General features: G+C 38.9%; 1 protein-coding gene across 1 annotated transcript; it reads right to left on the bottom strand.

Moving 5' to 3' along the window:
- Positions 1-333: 333 nt before the first annotated feature.
- LOC137952784 (dynamin-related protein 3A-like) lies at positions 334-14,933 on the bottom strand. Its single transcript, XM_068799850.1, has 20 exons — positions 14,429-14,933; positions 13,822-14,104; positions 13,644-13,672; positions 13,428-13,529; positions 11,994-12,062; positions 11,839-11,898; positions 10,524-10,637; positions 10,222-10,270; positions 9,535-9,644; positions 9,213-9,305; positions 9,029-9,121; positions 8,771-8,908; positions 8,500-8,613; positions 8,300-8,398; positions 8,150-8,192; positions 7,891-8,039; positions 7,657-7,803; positions 1,243-1,295; positions 973-1,072; positions 334-868 (listed from the first exon to the last, which is right to left on the bottom strand). The coding sequence occupies exons 1-20, from the start codon at positions 14,786-14,788 to the stop codon at positions 623-625; spliced, it is 2,451 nt and encodes an 816-aa protein (XP_068655951.1). The 5' UTR covers positions 14,789-14,933; the 3' UTR covers positions 334-622.
- Positions 14,934-16,053: the final 1,120 nt, after the last annotated feature.

The following is a 16,053-nucleotide window of genomic DNA, read 5'->3' as shown; positions in this document are numbered from 1 at the left end:
TGTGTAAATGATCAAATATCCCAATCCGAGCAACCATTACTCTAATTCTCTGAGCTTCTATGCTAGTATATCTGTTAATTTGGTTAAGCAAACCAGTGTCTTCATTTGTTTTCTCAAATGCCCTCGTGAAAAGTAAAAAATTTCTTTTTGTAAAAGCTGGCTTAGGAGAGCTAAATTTGCGTTTTCCCTAGGCTTAGGAATTCAAGCTGGTTTGTGAACCATCGACATGACCTGCTGCTCCAAGCTTGACTCATCTCTAGGTTGTCTTAAGCTAAAGATTAAAACCTAAGTCATATAAGATTCAACATTACAAATTACTTGAAGCTGGCAGCTTGTCAAACAACGAGGGCGATAGGCCTTTATTATTATTCCTCGCTAATGTTTCCATTCAAGCCTATGCAATACATTTGATAATAAAAAAATAACTAATTTTCTTTCCGTATATGATACAGAAGACGCTGACTCCTTGGTTTTTATGTTGTTACTGTCTTATACCAACTCAACCATCAGCAGGAAAGGTGCAAAGAGCAAACATCATTTTTACCACCCTGACTGAAAAAATAGCTTTCAACTAGTACTATCATGTCAATTCAAACATAAAAAAGCAGCTTTGTTACCTTGGTTAATCTAAATTGGGATAAGATACGGGAAACCCATGGGGTATACTTCCATTTGTATCAGGAAGCAACGGTGATGGTTGCTCCCCTGAGTGGGATGACTTCCGGGATCTTGGTTTCCTAGGAGAGGCAGAGTAATCAAAGCTGGATGTATAAAACGATGATGATGACCTGGGCAACCCAGAGGAATCTGATCTTAGAGAGTAACCTTTTGCCACAGTTTCTGCTTCGAGTGGTAGTTCATCCAATGTCTAGCATTAGTAGAAAACAAAGAAAATTTCAGCAACCAAAATGTAAGAGAAGTTTAATACTGAAAGAAGCATATAAGACAGTATAGATAGTAACATAGACTCACCTGAAAAGCTTGTTGCAGAACCTGGAGAGTTTCTTGGGTGCGTTTCCTTTTCATGGCTACTTCCACCGGCTCTTGCAGCATTTCCTCAAAAAGGTGGTCTCTGTTTGCAGTAGGAAATGTAGAATTCAATAAACTCAGTGATGACAGCAGACCATCTACTAGATGAGGTCTGTTAACAACTCCAGTACATGAAGGATAAAAATGGAGCCAGGGAATTTTTATTTAAAAACAAAAAAAAAAAAAGAGCCTGGGACACAGTGTGTATCTTACCTGTAGAGCTTCCTAATGAAGACATTATGCAGCTCTCTTTTTGTGTGATTCACCTAAAATGAGAAAATACAAAGTAAGCCAACAGGTTGTGTGACTTAAATTTTGCTCAACAGAATAAACCAGCACGCTGAGCTACCCCATTAGATCTATATAGTTAAAGGTGTGATCTGATTATATCATACATGTAAACTCAAGACTATTTGTCATGCTTAACCTCAACAGCTTTTTATCTACAACATCAAAAGGTGGGTAGAAAAAATAACACCAGGCCCAGGAGTTACTTTTAGTGAGTCCAGGTGTGTTTCTTTTGCTACAGAAACTAATAATTTTAATTTCTTCACAAAGAGCATTTTGACCCATATAACCCTTCATCTTGTCTGATTCGTAATCCTCAAAAGTTAGTTAACATCAGTATAATTTCAACATTATGCTTAAAAGTCAAAACCAACTTACGTAGGATGCACAAGTATTTTGTTGAATAATGTAGCTCAAGAGGCAATTTGGTTTTTCTACTTGTCGGTAATTTGGAAATTAGCCTCCTGCACCAATGTACTTGGGTACTTAAATTGTACTATGAATAGTCAAAACCAACTTGCATAGGATGCACAAGTATTCTGTTGAATAATGTAGCTCAAGAGGCAATTTGGTTTATCTACTTGTGGGTAATTTGGAAATTAGCCACCAATGTACTTGGGTACTTAAATTGCACTGTGAATAGTGTTGGGATCTGTAACATGAAAGATGGCGTTTCTGTAATTTGTCTTCCAATTACTTGAGTGACTATAAAGAGGAGATTAGGATTGACCTCTAATCTGGGGTGTCTTCTCTTCTGCGGCAGCCTCCAATACTCCACAACTCATCTCTTTCTCCCTTCACTCTCTTCACATCTCTTCTAATCTACTCAAGTCTATAAAGGTAGCAGGAAACGACCATCTGGTGAGTCTTCTCTTAGATTTTTCTTCCTCTCACTAGCTGTGTCAATATCCCTGAGATCAAGATTCAATTTTTCTAGGTGTACCAAGTTCCAAGTATTTCTTTCCTTCATACTGTGCCACAACCTATCAAGTGCTGATTAAAGTGGACAATTGATCCACATATTATGGTTTACTCCCCTCGTTGGGTTAAATTGCATCTTGTGCCTTTCCGGCCTGGAAAGCAACCTATGCATCTCTCCAGGTCTCTTATTTTGAGACAATTTTTGTTCTATTTCTTGGTGATTGGGTGTTGTTTGTGCTGAATTGTAATAGTATACAGTTGATTTGAGATATCATTGCTGAAATTAAAGTCAGAGGGAAGTTTTCTTGTGATGTTTCTCTACCCAAGATAGACTAAATGAACTGCTCAGGTCATATTTAAATAAGAGTTCTGTTCTTAGATTATTTTTACTGTTTGTGGATGGAATTGTTAGTTAATTGGTGTTAAATTAGGTTTGTTTGTGTACTGGTGTGTTGAAACTGAAGGATGGACTCTTCAAGTTCAAGTGAGATTGTTACTTCTTTGGAAAATTCTAATAAAGAGGACAGATCTGTCTAATGTTCCGATTACCTAACTGGATTGAATGATAAAAACTGTTTACTGTGGTCTAGGGCAGTTGAGATCTATCTTGAACCAAGGGAAAAAGATCATCTCATTCAAGATGACCCTTCCTCTCCACTTCTCACTGGATAGAAAAAGGAGAATCCACAAGTGAACAGCATGGAGCCTAGCATGAGAAAAAGAGTGTTTTTTATAAGACTGCTTTATGACTTATATTCTAAATTCTTTACCTGCCGGCAAGAAATAAATTTGTGGCTGAAATTCATTGGTGAAATGGATGCAATCTTGTCTTTTGGATAACCCTTTAAATCTAGCATCCCCCAATATTTTCACCCAAGAAATCACCCTCCTGAGCATGGACCCCCCCCCCCCCTTATCCTATCATTCTGAAGCTGAGTCTAGGACTAGTGTGCATGCTCCTCATGACCGCTGTCAAAATCCCCCTCAACCCACCATAGCTACATACCAGAGGAGAAACAGAGGGTAGCCGCAGAAATTACTTTAAGAGGAGCCAAGTACTCAAGCTCACCTCCCTCGAGATCCTGAGACGGGCCTTTTCGTCTTCCCGGAACCGGGAGAACAATCTCAAAGGTTCGTAGAGGCACTTCAACCCAAGCAACACAAGTACGACCCAGAAACCTGGGTGCAAATCGTGGAACTAGCAAAAATGATGGGAACTGTTTTCACAGGTGTTCTACCGGGGACAACCACCTCTCGAAAAAGTCAAAGAAAAAGCAAAAAGATCAATGATTGTGCTCTCATGGAACGTTTGTGGAATTGGCTCATCGCGGTGGCGTGCGTCTATTTGTAGCCTCCTTACCTCTTCTAAATCTTGCATTCAAGAGACTAAGGTGGCGTCTCTTCCGCTCGGCTTTGTTCGTGATAATTGGCCTCTGAGGGAGCTCGGCTGGATCTCTGTGGATGTTCTTGGCTCGGCGGGTGGCATCCTTCTCATCTGGGATACTGGCGCCATTGAGGTGATGGATAGCTTTCGGGGAAGCTATGCGTTGGGAATGAAGTTGTGAGACAAGTGCTCAGGTAGCATTTGGTGTCTCATGGGGGTCTATGGGCCTTCTAGGTATAGCGACAGACACCTCTTCTGGGACGACCTTTTGTCGATCTGTCAGAGATGGCTTGTACCACTTTTGTTTGCCGATGACTTCAATGTGACCCGATTCTACCATGAGAAGTCCCCGCCAATAGGAGGATTATTACCTCCATGAGGCTCTTTGCTGACTTCATTAGTAGATGGGAGCTCGATGAAATTGCTTTATCCGAGAAGACCTTCACTTGGTCCAATGGAAGGTAGCCCCCTGTGCTTTCAAAGCTTGACAGGTTTCTTGCCAGCGAAGATTGGTTGCGGCTATATAGTGATGCTACTGACAAAGTGCTTAACCGGATCGTCTCTAATCATTGGCTGATCGTGGTGGACACTCACTTCGGCAGTTGGGGGGCCCCAACATTCAGATTCAACAATGCTTGGATCAAGGACCCCTCATTTGATTCTTTGATCCAATCCTTTTGGAGGAAGATTGTTGCTATAGGGCTAGCGGATGGTCCCTCCTGGTGAAACTCAGGCTTCTCAAGCCCCTTTTGTACTCTTGGGCCCTCGAGCATCAATCCTCTCGTTCAGCAGAGAAAGCTTCCGCCCTTGCTCAGGTGGCTATCATTGACGCGGACGAGGAGTTTAGAAGCCTAACCTCTACTGAATCGGCTCAGCTCTTTGCTCTCACTGGGAAGTTGTAGAACTTTGATCATCGTGATCTAGTACATTGGAAGCAACGAGCTTGGTTCAAATGGCTTTCGGAGGGGGATGCCAATACAAAAAAATTTCATGTTGTTGCCACTACCAAAAGAATAGTCAATCATATCACATCGCTTTGTGTCAATGGTGAGATTACCTCGAACAGAGCCCTTATTTCTAACAATTTGGTGAGTTTTTTTGCAAATCTCTACACTGAAGGTCAGACAGTTCGCCATTTTTTTCAGCGGATTAATCTTATGGCCATACCTGCTGCAGACGCTGGTCTTATTGAGCTCCCCTTTTCTAGTAAAGAAATCGAGAAAGCTGCAATGGGGCTCCTTTTGGATCATGCTCCGGGCCCGGACGGATTCAATAGGGAATTCTACCAGCACTGTTGACCACTCATCGGTGAACACATAGCTCGCATGGTCCACTCATTCTACCACAAAGGCATTGCTTGCAAGAGTATTGAGGCTTCATTCATCGACCTTATTCCCAAAAAATTCAGGGCAGAACTTCCTTCAGAATTCTGGCCTATCAGTCTGACCACCAGCACCTATAAAATCATTGTGTGTCTTCTTTCTTTTTTTGAAAAAGAAGTATATATATAAACAAGAGAATACAGAAATAACAAAGAGGGGAGCATCATTGTGTGTCTTCTTGCCAATCGTCTCAGAGCGGTTCTTTTGATTGCTATTCACCAAGGGCAGAGTGCCTTCATCAAAGGGAGGAACATCCTGGATTTTGCCATGGCTTGTCATGAGCTTTTGCACCACTGCAAAACCTTGAAGCTCCCCAGATTTGTTCTCAAGCTAGATTTTGAAAAGGCATTCGAAATAGTCAACTAGAAGCTTCTTGATATTCTTTTAGAAAGAATGGGTTTTGGTGCTAAGTGGAGATTCAGGATTCAAAGTTGCATCTCCTCGGCTAGCTACTTGGTGCTTTTGAATGGTATAGTGTGTAGTTTTTTTAAGGGTACTCGGGGCATTCGTCAGGGGGACCCCCTGTACGCTCTGTTTTTTAATGTGGTGGCGGAATATATCTCCTCTCTGATTTAATCGGCCAAGGGTTTGGGTGGCTTCTCCTCATAGCGGATATAGCGATTTTTGACATACCGATTCTTCAGTTTACAGGTGACACTATTTGCTTTGGCGTGGGCACCATGGATTAGATAAGAAGTTGAGAGTTGTTCTTGGTCTATTCAAGTTGGCTTTGGGTCAGAATATTAATTGGAGGAACACCTCTACTAGGATATTATATAAATGGAGTTGAGCTTAGAGATATGGCTGATTTCCTGGGATGCTCTCTTGAGAATACGCTTGCTACATATTTGGGTCTACCCCTCTTTGATCCCCCCTTATTGAGAAATTTGAGAAGCGTCTTGCAACTTGGCGGGACAAGCTCCTATCCACAGCGAGTAGACTCACTCTACTAAAGTCTTGCTTGGCTGGCCTGACAAATTATTTCCTATCTTTTATTAAGTGTCCAGCCGTTGTGTGCTCAATGATAGATGCTATTCGTCGTTGTTTCCTTTGGAGAGGATTTGAAGACACATTCAGATATCACTTGGTCAGTTGGAATAAAATTTGTATGCCTCAGGATAGAGGTGGGTTGGGCATTCAACCTACAAAGGATATGAATTATGCCCTCCTGCTTAAGTGGATTTGGATCCTCAATGCCAACCATAGAAATTTGTGGAGAAATATGGTGTGCCACTATCTTCAGATTCAAAGGCACTGGTGGAGAGAGGGAGACGCCCCTCTCCATCTATCCCTGATTTGGAAATCCGTTTATAAGTTGCTTCTAGCCTTCAAGGCTGCGACCTCCTTCTACTCAGGAAACGGGAGGACTCTTTTATTTTAGACCAACGAGTGGTGCGGTCCCCTCCCCCTCTCTGAGGTATACCCAGGACTGTACAGGATTGCTATGGACGTTTCATGCTCGGTAGCCAAATCTTGAAGTAATCTTTCTTGGAGTCTTCTCTTCCGCCAGAGCTTGAATGATGAGGAAGTTCCTTTTGCTCGTTTCTCTCCAGTCTCAGTGGTACCATCCTCTAGGAGAGTGTCAGATAAGCTGATTTGGAAGCCTAGTACCAGTGGAACATTCACAGTGGCTTCAGCCTACTCCCACATCAGGGAGGCTGTCCTCAAGTTAATGTCCACAAGTTGGTATAATACTTTTGTTGGGGGAAACCTAGTGACCAGGAAGCATAAAAAGCAAATGGTTGCAGCAAAGTCTAGTGCTAAGGCTGAATACAAGGACATGACTCATACAGTATGTGGATTGATGTGGGTGAAATTCCTTATGACAAAATTTGGTTTTGATGTGAAAAAACTCATGGTAATGGGGTGTGACAATGAAGCCACAATTTTCTTACGAGTAACCCAGTCCTTCATGCAAGAACTAAGCACATTAAGATAGATTATCACTTCATTAAAGAAGTTATTTTGAGTTGTAAGATTACAATTCTGCATATTAGATGAACGAACCAGTATTATGATTTCTTTACCAAGACTCTTTAAGAAAAGATAACAAATTGAGGTTGTCTGATAATATATGCTCCAGTTTAACGGGGAGCATCAAAAAACATAGCCCAAGGAGCAATTTGGTTTTATCCTTTCAAAAAAAAAAGAGGAGCAATTTAGTTTGCTCGCTCATGGGTAATTTGGGTATAGTCCCTCTTTTCTCAGGGTACTTAGTTAAGTCATTAGATATTGTTATTGTACTTGGAATAGTGCTGGCATCTTTACTTCATGAGAGAGACACATTTATGTAATTTATCTTCTAATTACTCGTGAATATAAAGAGAAGATTACGGATCAAGCTAGATCCCTTATCTAGGCTGTCTTCTTTTCTCCGGCCTCCTCCACTATTTCCAGAACTCTTTGTGTCTTTCCCCCTTCACATTCTTCATATCTTTCTCTAATCTCAAATCTACAAATATTTACTGCATGATGCATAAAAGTTATGTTGATGGAAAATTTTATCCAGTATCCAGAAAGGAAAATTTTATGGAGCTGAATATACTTTAAGATATCTATATGGCAACATTTTCACCATTATGTTTTTATGATTTAACCGTCTCAAAAATACCTAGCCTTTGATTTTTTTCCAAGACAGACAAAAGCACTCACCAAGAAATGCATTATGGCCTTAGGCACAGAGTCTTCAATATTCTTTCTGACAATATCATAGTAAGATCTCAGTAGCAACTTCGTGACTAGTATTTCAACTGACTCCTGCTCAGATTGGGATTCTGAGGGCCTCAAGATTGCCGGGGGCTGAAGCATATAAAGCTTGCAATTAATAATTGGAATTGAAGTTATACTGCTGCATCCTAATTACAAGACACGAAGTGTGAAAGATACCTCTTTCAGCTGGATCATAGAGAAGGAGTTTTCCAGACCATGGATTGGTTCAGTATGTGGCTTACTCACGGAGCTCCCTTTAGCAGATGTTTTGTTCTCACTTCCACCAAATATAGATGAAATGCCCCAACTTGATCCAGAGGTACCTCCTGGTTGAAGAGTCATTAGAAAACTTGATAAGTGAGGTACAGACATAATAATCTATCACATTGATTTAAAGTAAATTATTTTTTGAATATGATTTAAAGTAAAATAATACCTGCTGACCCTGGTCTATCAGTCTCTGTAACAGGCCGAACTCCCTGTTCATCACAAAAATAAAACGTGTGAAACAATGTCAACCTAAACTAACTAAAATATTCACTAGCAATCAAATTGCAAAAGCATTGTAAAAGATCAGAAACAATACCTGATCCGCAATAATGCCATTTGCGACTGATCTAGGGAGAATAGCTCGAGATTTCACAACTTTATCAGATCCTGGCACTCTATCAGGATCAGTCCCATCCTGTATCCAAGAATGTGGGAAACTGCATCAGTAAGCTTAAAGCCCCTCACATCTGCCACCCGAAAAAAATAACAACTGCACCAGGCATAAATGATACTAACCTTCATTTTGGGTAGAGATGTTGGCAATCTAGAAGACTTAATCTGCTGTTGTGAAACTTCTACCGCTTTACTACCACCAATAAAATTTGGATGTGAAGTATTTATGTAGTCCATCTACAGAAAAACACTAACAAGTAAAATTGGTGCGAAGGTATACTATACCATCAGATAAATGGAGCAAATTTTTAACTGGTGAGAGTACATATGTTAATGAGCATTTGTGAATTTGTAAAGTTTGATCATCATACATAAATCCCAGACAACACTTTACCTCCATATGAATAATATGCTCAATCATTATCTCAGAAGGTTTCAGACCTTCCCGTAAGAAATTTCCTACAACCTCATCCATGCGTCTTCTAAGAACAGGGAACCGTTGCAGCTCAGTGGAAAGACATCGGTGGCATATCTGGAATGAATTTCACATACTCAAGTAATTTGGAAAGACGTATCATAAACTCATCAAAGAAGAACAAGCACTCTCTAAATCTAAAACCAGTCTACAGACAATAAAATGGACAATTAGCACCTTAATTAACTCGTCATAGATAAACCTTGCGCACTGAAGGCTTGGGTCCAACAACCGCTGGATTTGTCTACGAACAAGTACTTCAAATGGCACCTACATTCCTCAATTAAGATGGAAAATGTCAGACCAAGAACTAAAATACTCAACTGACACCAAATAATAAAGTAGAGATACGACCTCTCACCTCCGGTACAAATAAAGCACTTCGAGGACCAGTTGCATTTTGAATGGCTGTACGGATGTCCTCATCAGTTAAATCCTCACATGGATCAACTTCCTGCAAGAAACTTCTATTCAGATCAGACCCATGTGGTCGCTAACAATGTAAATATAAAGGAGAACTGCTCCTAAATGTAAAAAAGACAATGAGATCCAATGTTTATTCCGTATAGAATATCTTGCAAAAGGAAAAAGATGCATTTTGATCCTCATAAATTGCAGTAGAAAACCAGATAGGACAGAGAGAAAGATATATAATTAGAGAATGAATTTGATCAAGTGCCCACCTCTAAACTCTTAACAAAAATTGATTGGAAAATATAATGAATACGTGCTCCACCAGAAAGTTCAGATGTTGCCATTTCATTATTTCTACCCTCCACCATAGAACAAAACGCTGTAAAACATGGGCCAGAAAGTGAGTTCTACAGCTGCGTGTAAGCACTGAACAATAAGCTCACATTAAAAATAAAGGTGATAGAATCTTGCAGTTCTATATTTTTTAGCTGGCATAAAATCAAAGGTCACAACAGATTAAAAAGAAAATGTCAGAGGTGACTTAGCTTGAAAGTTCAACTCTCTTCAGGTTCTTTATAAAACATTAAAACACACACACACACACACACACACACATTGTGCCTTTTATCTCAAATCCGTTTAGGCAATGAGTGTTTTTATCATGTACAAGTAAACAAGAAAAGCTCCACTGCCTAAGCAACCTCTAACACCCAACCTAAAAGCTCAACTCACCCCTGATGCTCCAGGTAAAGCACATAGCACTCAACTATGGATTTTAAGATACATGCACAAGCAAAGCACAAAAGGACACATGCTCAAATACAAATATTATGGCATAGCTGGTTCCCAAACAATAAGAGGACAACAGGAACTTCCATACATGCAGAATATGTAATTATCTTCAGAATTGCAAAAACATACTGTATAAAAGGAAAATAAAAGAAAAACACATTTACCTTCTGAGTACTTCGTAAGAATGTTCAAGAGAAGTGCGCCTTGACCAGCCTATACTTTTATAAGGCACAGAGTAGAATAAATAAATATATGCACAAATTATAACATCGGAAATCATAAAAGAAAATTGTGAAAACCATGTGAACCAGAAAAAGCAAGATATTTGTGGTGGTGTATACAAAGGAAATGGAAGCCACATTAGCTACATCTTAAATAGAAAAGAATAAATAAAGGAACTTCAATGCCCATTTGTCACTACTACAAAAAAATGCAATCTAGGCACAATACAAATAGTATAACATACTTTAGACTCTGTAATTTCACCATATGCAGCATGCTCCTTTGCAACAGCAACTAACTGAGCACTTATTCGAGCCTTCAGCCCAGGAAGAACCGCTCTGATGTGCTGCACAAGGATCTGATGACACATAGTTAAAATGATTAGATGTAGCAATGCAAGGAAAGACTAGATCCTGGTCCCTGGTAATTGACACAACAAATAAGACAGAACTTCATAAATAAGAACTTGTGCACATCCTACCAAATGCAGTAAAAAGTTGTGGAACAACTGCTGAACAAAATCATCTACATTCTAGTTATTAGTTATTCGATAAAAGATGGAAACAAGAAATATTCAGACAATATTATTTGAATCAGATGGCTCACAATGTTCGCTACACAGCCAAATGCTGATAGGAACAAACTATGAAGGAAAATATAATTGTCTTCAATCTCCAAGTTATGATTGGCCAGAGCATATATTGATAAACAAAGAGAAAGAGAACCCTTGCCTTGATGCCCACATCTGGGTATCTACTGTGGGGACTCTTGGAGTAGGAGCATCCTGATGATTATTGACATAAAGAAACATAATAGGAAAAGGTGAGGGAAGCAGAGAGCAAAAGAGGAATGTCCTCTCCTTATTGCCAAATATAAAGAAGCGGGCAGCTTCTCTGAATACAAAAGGGATTGATTGCAATTCTCAACACATCTTTTAATTAACACCAGGAAGCTTAAGCCTACTGCTTATGCCACAGACTGATGTTTAATCAACTATTTAATGTAAGAGTCTTTGGAAAGTTGCATTTGTTCATACATCATGCTAAAGTCTTCGAGCTTTTCTCTTAACTTGGAAATCGATAAAGAGCTCATCTTCGTAAGTACATGCATGGTTTGTAAGCTGACTTGCTATTTTAATCCTGCCCAATAGCTTTATCCAGGTAACATCACATGCCTTATAAAGATACTTCATATGCTAGAAAGTAAAATTTCATCTATATTGACAAACATCTCAACACACATTATGAGTAAGTTTTTTCTACATAAAGTTACTTCACTGACAACTACATCATCCATAGGTCTCTCCACTTAGTGTTGACTAGGTTATATTCTATGACAAGGATGCACAAATGTCTGCAAGAACATTTGCTTCTTTAGAATGGAAAGATGGCATGTGCATTGTGCAACAAGCACAAGAGAAAAGTAGTCTTTTTTAAAGAATGTCAAAAGCAAGTAGTATGAATGTGAATGACAAGGTATCCAAATAATGTATATTCATTTTTAGTCCTAATATATATGATTGCCCTTGCCATGATCCATAAACCTCTCCGACATCCTACCTGGTTCAGCTTCTTGGCCAATTGTGGAATACCACAATGTTCTGCTAGCCCATGGTACACCTGTAACCAGAATTATCACTGAATTAAATTACAAACTAAAACATATTTATTTATCATATCCAGACACTCAAAATAAGTAGGGAAACAGTTTTTACAGGTTTATTACGGAAGAAATTTTCCTCATAGGCCAGTGCATGCTTGATGCTCCGGTTGCATAAAATATCCTGTTGCAAATGACATAAAGAATAAGATCCACATTCAATAGCCACAAGTTTGCTGTAAATTTTGGAATTTAAATATCCCTTCTGATATATGAAGCCATAGAAAACCTCAGAAGGATTAAAAAACATGTAACTGTTTGTTCTCATTCACAGCCTGTATTTCTCTCTATTGGGAATACACTTTCTGGATTCCTTTTTCTTACGGTAATATAAAAAATATTTATTTAATATTATAAAACTCAGATCCTACTATTCAATTTATATCAATCATCAAACATTCTAGCATTGAAACTGTCCTCGAGTATTTACACATTACCTCATTTTAATTCATTAAATTTCACATTGAGTAAAGAAAAAAAGAAAAAGTAAATCCATGTCTTCCTATCACATCCCACTGTGAAACCACACTTCAGTCACATTTATAAATTAAACAACAATAACTGCTCCAAGTTTAATCATTTTAATCCATTAAATTTCACATTGAGTAAAGAAAAGTAAATCCATGTCTCCCTATCACATCCCACTGTGAAACCACACTTCAGTCACATTTATAAATTAAACAACAATAATTGCTCCAAGTTTAATCAAGGGAAACAGGTACTAAAGATGCACTGAATGCAGCACTTTAATCTTGGTTTATTTGGATCCATTTAGATTAACAGAGTAAGCGCTCAACAAAGCAAAACACCTCTGGATTGCATGAAGAACTTTCTGTAGCACTATTCAGGAACATTTAAGCTAAACAAACCTGCAACTGTATGATCTGATGATTCTCGATAAGCCATTCTTCCCCTTTTAAGATATTAGATATGTCCAACAAAATTGATCCCTTTAATCATCTTGATGTTAGATTACAACATCCATAAATTCCACATGTGACCTTTCTAAAACCAAATAGAATGAAAAACATAATCCTTTTTCCCTCAAAGAAAAATAGCTAATTTCAACAGCAATAGATTAGAGATAGATTGTACATATTTACACCAAAAACTGGTGAAGACTGATGATTTCGGTTTTAAAAGTTGGTTCTTATGGTCTAACCAGGGTATGTTGGTAACCCAAACCAATGGAATATAAAGTGCTTCATGTTATGTTCCATCCATTTCCATTAAAAGTCTAACCCAATCCATTTCCATACATCAAATCCTCTCAAAGTCAATTTCGCCTTGATTTTGCTCAGCAATGACCATTCTGTATTTGTATTCCTTATTCTCTGTTTTTTTTTGTAGTTTATGTCCCAAAAGAGAGTACATACAGTCAGCCGACTTCACAAGCTACACAGGGTTATTATTTTGGCAATGTATTCTATAAGTTCAAGGGTACCAAAGAGTATCTACAAATAACTGATACATTGAGGGAATGACATACCTCCTGACTGCGGTTTACGACACCTACATAACCAAGTCGGAGAGGAATCACTTTACCCAGCAAAAAATTACGGGCATCAGTACCTCTATCCATGATATCTAACTGGACATTAATGAATAAAAAATTAGAGTAATGTTTTTCATAAAATTCATATAACAATTAAATTGCTAAGTGCTAACAAAAGGATGAAAAACTCAAAAAGAGATAATATTACACCTTAGTGATCACACCAATTGTTCGATGACCTGTCAAAAAGAAATGCATAGGAATTTCAGAACCAAATTATAGGCTGCTTGTATAGCTTGAAGAAAACAAGAGCAGATTCACTGCATCTAGGTTTCCAGTCCCCCTCTCCCCCTTTACAACAAATCAAAAGTCAGGAAGAAGAATTTACCATCTGGATCAGCCATTCTTGCCATCTGAAGGGCATCTGAATTTGCCAAATCTGAGTTTGCAGGAGTAACTGCTAAAATGATACAAGTCTCATGCTTGATGTATGATAATATCATAGTTCTAATTCGTGCCTCTATGTCATTTGGCTGGTCTCCAACAGGAACCTTTGTTATTCCCGGCAAATCCACTAAAGTGATGTTAAGCACGTTGGAAGAAAAAATTTTCAGACGGATCTGTTTGTCAGATAGTCCCTTGTTTCCTCCTGCTTCCTTCTCTGTTTCAGACTGCAATATAAAGTTAAGAAATTTAAAATAGTAAATACACTGACTGAAATTCAAACTGATAACGAAATAGAAACCAGCAAATGAGGAAGTATGACTGTGACTCTACACCTTGAAGTTGAGTCACAGACCTATCCATTAAGATTCTAATAACACTGATTCGTATGACTAAAACTTCGTTCATGCTCTAAAATAGTAAATACGCTGAAAAGAGATCACATTTTTAACTTCAACAAAATCGCAGTAAGAAAGCTGTGGTATACAGATAAAAGTAAGATTTCCACAGCAAGCGGAAGAATGCAACCAAACACAATGATAAGCCCCAACCTGAACCTCCCTCCGAATAGCTCCGAAATCAAAAAATTTCTTCCCAGGCAGGTGTAAGAACTCCCCCCACTCATCTCCCCCCGCATCGGCCCCCTTGGGAGAGTGCACCAGCTGCAAAACCAAGGGCCTTCGAGTGCATATATCCGACCCTCGGGGCAAAAAGTCCCTGCCGACAAGCGCCTCGAGCACGCTGGACTTTCCACTACTCTGACTCCCGACGACGGCTACCTGAGGCAAATCAATGGTGGAACTGCTTCCGAGCTGCGCAAAGATGTCCTGCAGCTTGTTGACGAGAGGAATCACAGCGTGGCCGACAGGATTTTGGGCGATCTCCGGCGCGGCGTTCGAATCGTCCGCCATGATAGTCGCCGGCACAGACGAAATGCTACGGAATAGATTTGAGAGCAGATTTGTGTGAGAGAGGCTGCTGGAAGAGGTGCAATCGTTTCGTATTGAAGCGAGAGTCGGCCGGAAAAGGAGAGGAGATCCCCTACGAAGACGTATCCAGACGAATAGGGAATGAACAAATTAGCGAAGGAAAATCCCAGCAGACTGATTGCGCACGGTGGCTCGGAGTTAGCTTCGGGTGACAGACCTCAATGGGGTTTTAGTTCGAAAAAATTAAAATTCGAACGAGGGGTCCTTCACGATGAAAGATCGATAGGAAACCATCCCCAAAGAGTCAACCACTATGGGCTCTTGGGGGTTAGTCTAACTTGAGATGAACTTAAGCCGTATGTCTCCTAATATTGTTTGTGCACCAACACCTAAGGGTGGCATCGAACAGAGCCAATCCCAAACTTGTCTATGTTCGAGCCGAGCTTATTTAAATATTTCGAATTCGAACTCAAGCTCAGCCCAGCCTCGAGCCTAAATTGCTATTGAGCTTGAGTCTAATAATTTTAACCGAGCTCTAACTCCAACATTCATTTAAAACTTTTTAAAAATATATGAGTTCTAACTCCAACATATATTTTAAATTTTTCTAAAAATATATGTCAAATAAATTGTATATGTTTTACATAAAATTGGGCATGACCTCAATATAAAGTTGAGCATGACCTCTACTTAAAATTAGGCATAAGGGTGGTATCGAATACATCTTAGTCTGAATCTTCCTATGTTTGAGGCGAACTTGATTTAAATATTTTGAACTCGAGCTCGAGCCAACCCTAGCCTCGAGCCTAAAATTGTAATCGAGCTCGAGCCTAATAATTTTAACCGAGTTCGAGCTTAACCTACATTTAATACTCTATATAAAATATATGTCAAATAAATTATATATAAAATTATACATACATTTAAAAAAAATGATAGGGGAGGTTCGGGATTAAATCTCGATAATGGATTAGAACGCACCAATACTAATATTTTTTACCCTAAATATTGTCTAGCTTATTTTGTAATTTTTTAATTTGGCCATAAATTTACTATGGTCTCCTTAGTGCCCCTGGTTGAAATTTATATTCTAGGAAAAACTAGAAATATTTTTCCTATAATACATATTTCCAAAAAAACATTTAAATAAAATCCTATTACTATTAGTGACTTACTGGAAAATTACAAAAAATATTTTAAATTTTTATTAGGAAAGTTTAATGGACCTCTTATTGCCTCTTATAAGG

Source organism: Aristolochia californica, unplaced genomic scaffold (genome assembly GCF_029961685.1).
Source record: "Aristolochia californica isolate CCGP_79_NKW_82.1479 unplaced genomic scaffold, dmAriCali1.0.hap1 SCAF_16, whole genome shotgun sequence".
NCBI classification, from domain to species: domain Eukaryota; kingdom Viridiplantae; phylum Streptophyta; class Magnoliopsida; order Piperales; family Aristolochiaceae; genus Aristolochia; species Aristolochia californica.
Note: the sequence above shows the minus strand (reverse complement) of the source record. Positions and strands in the feature narration are given on the sequence as shown.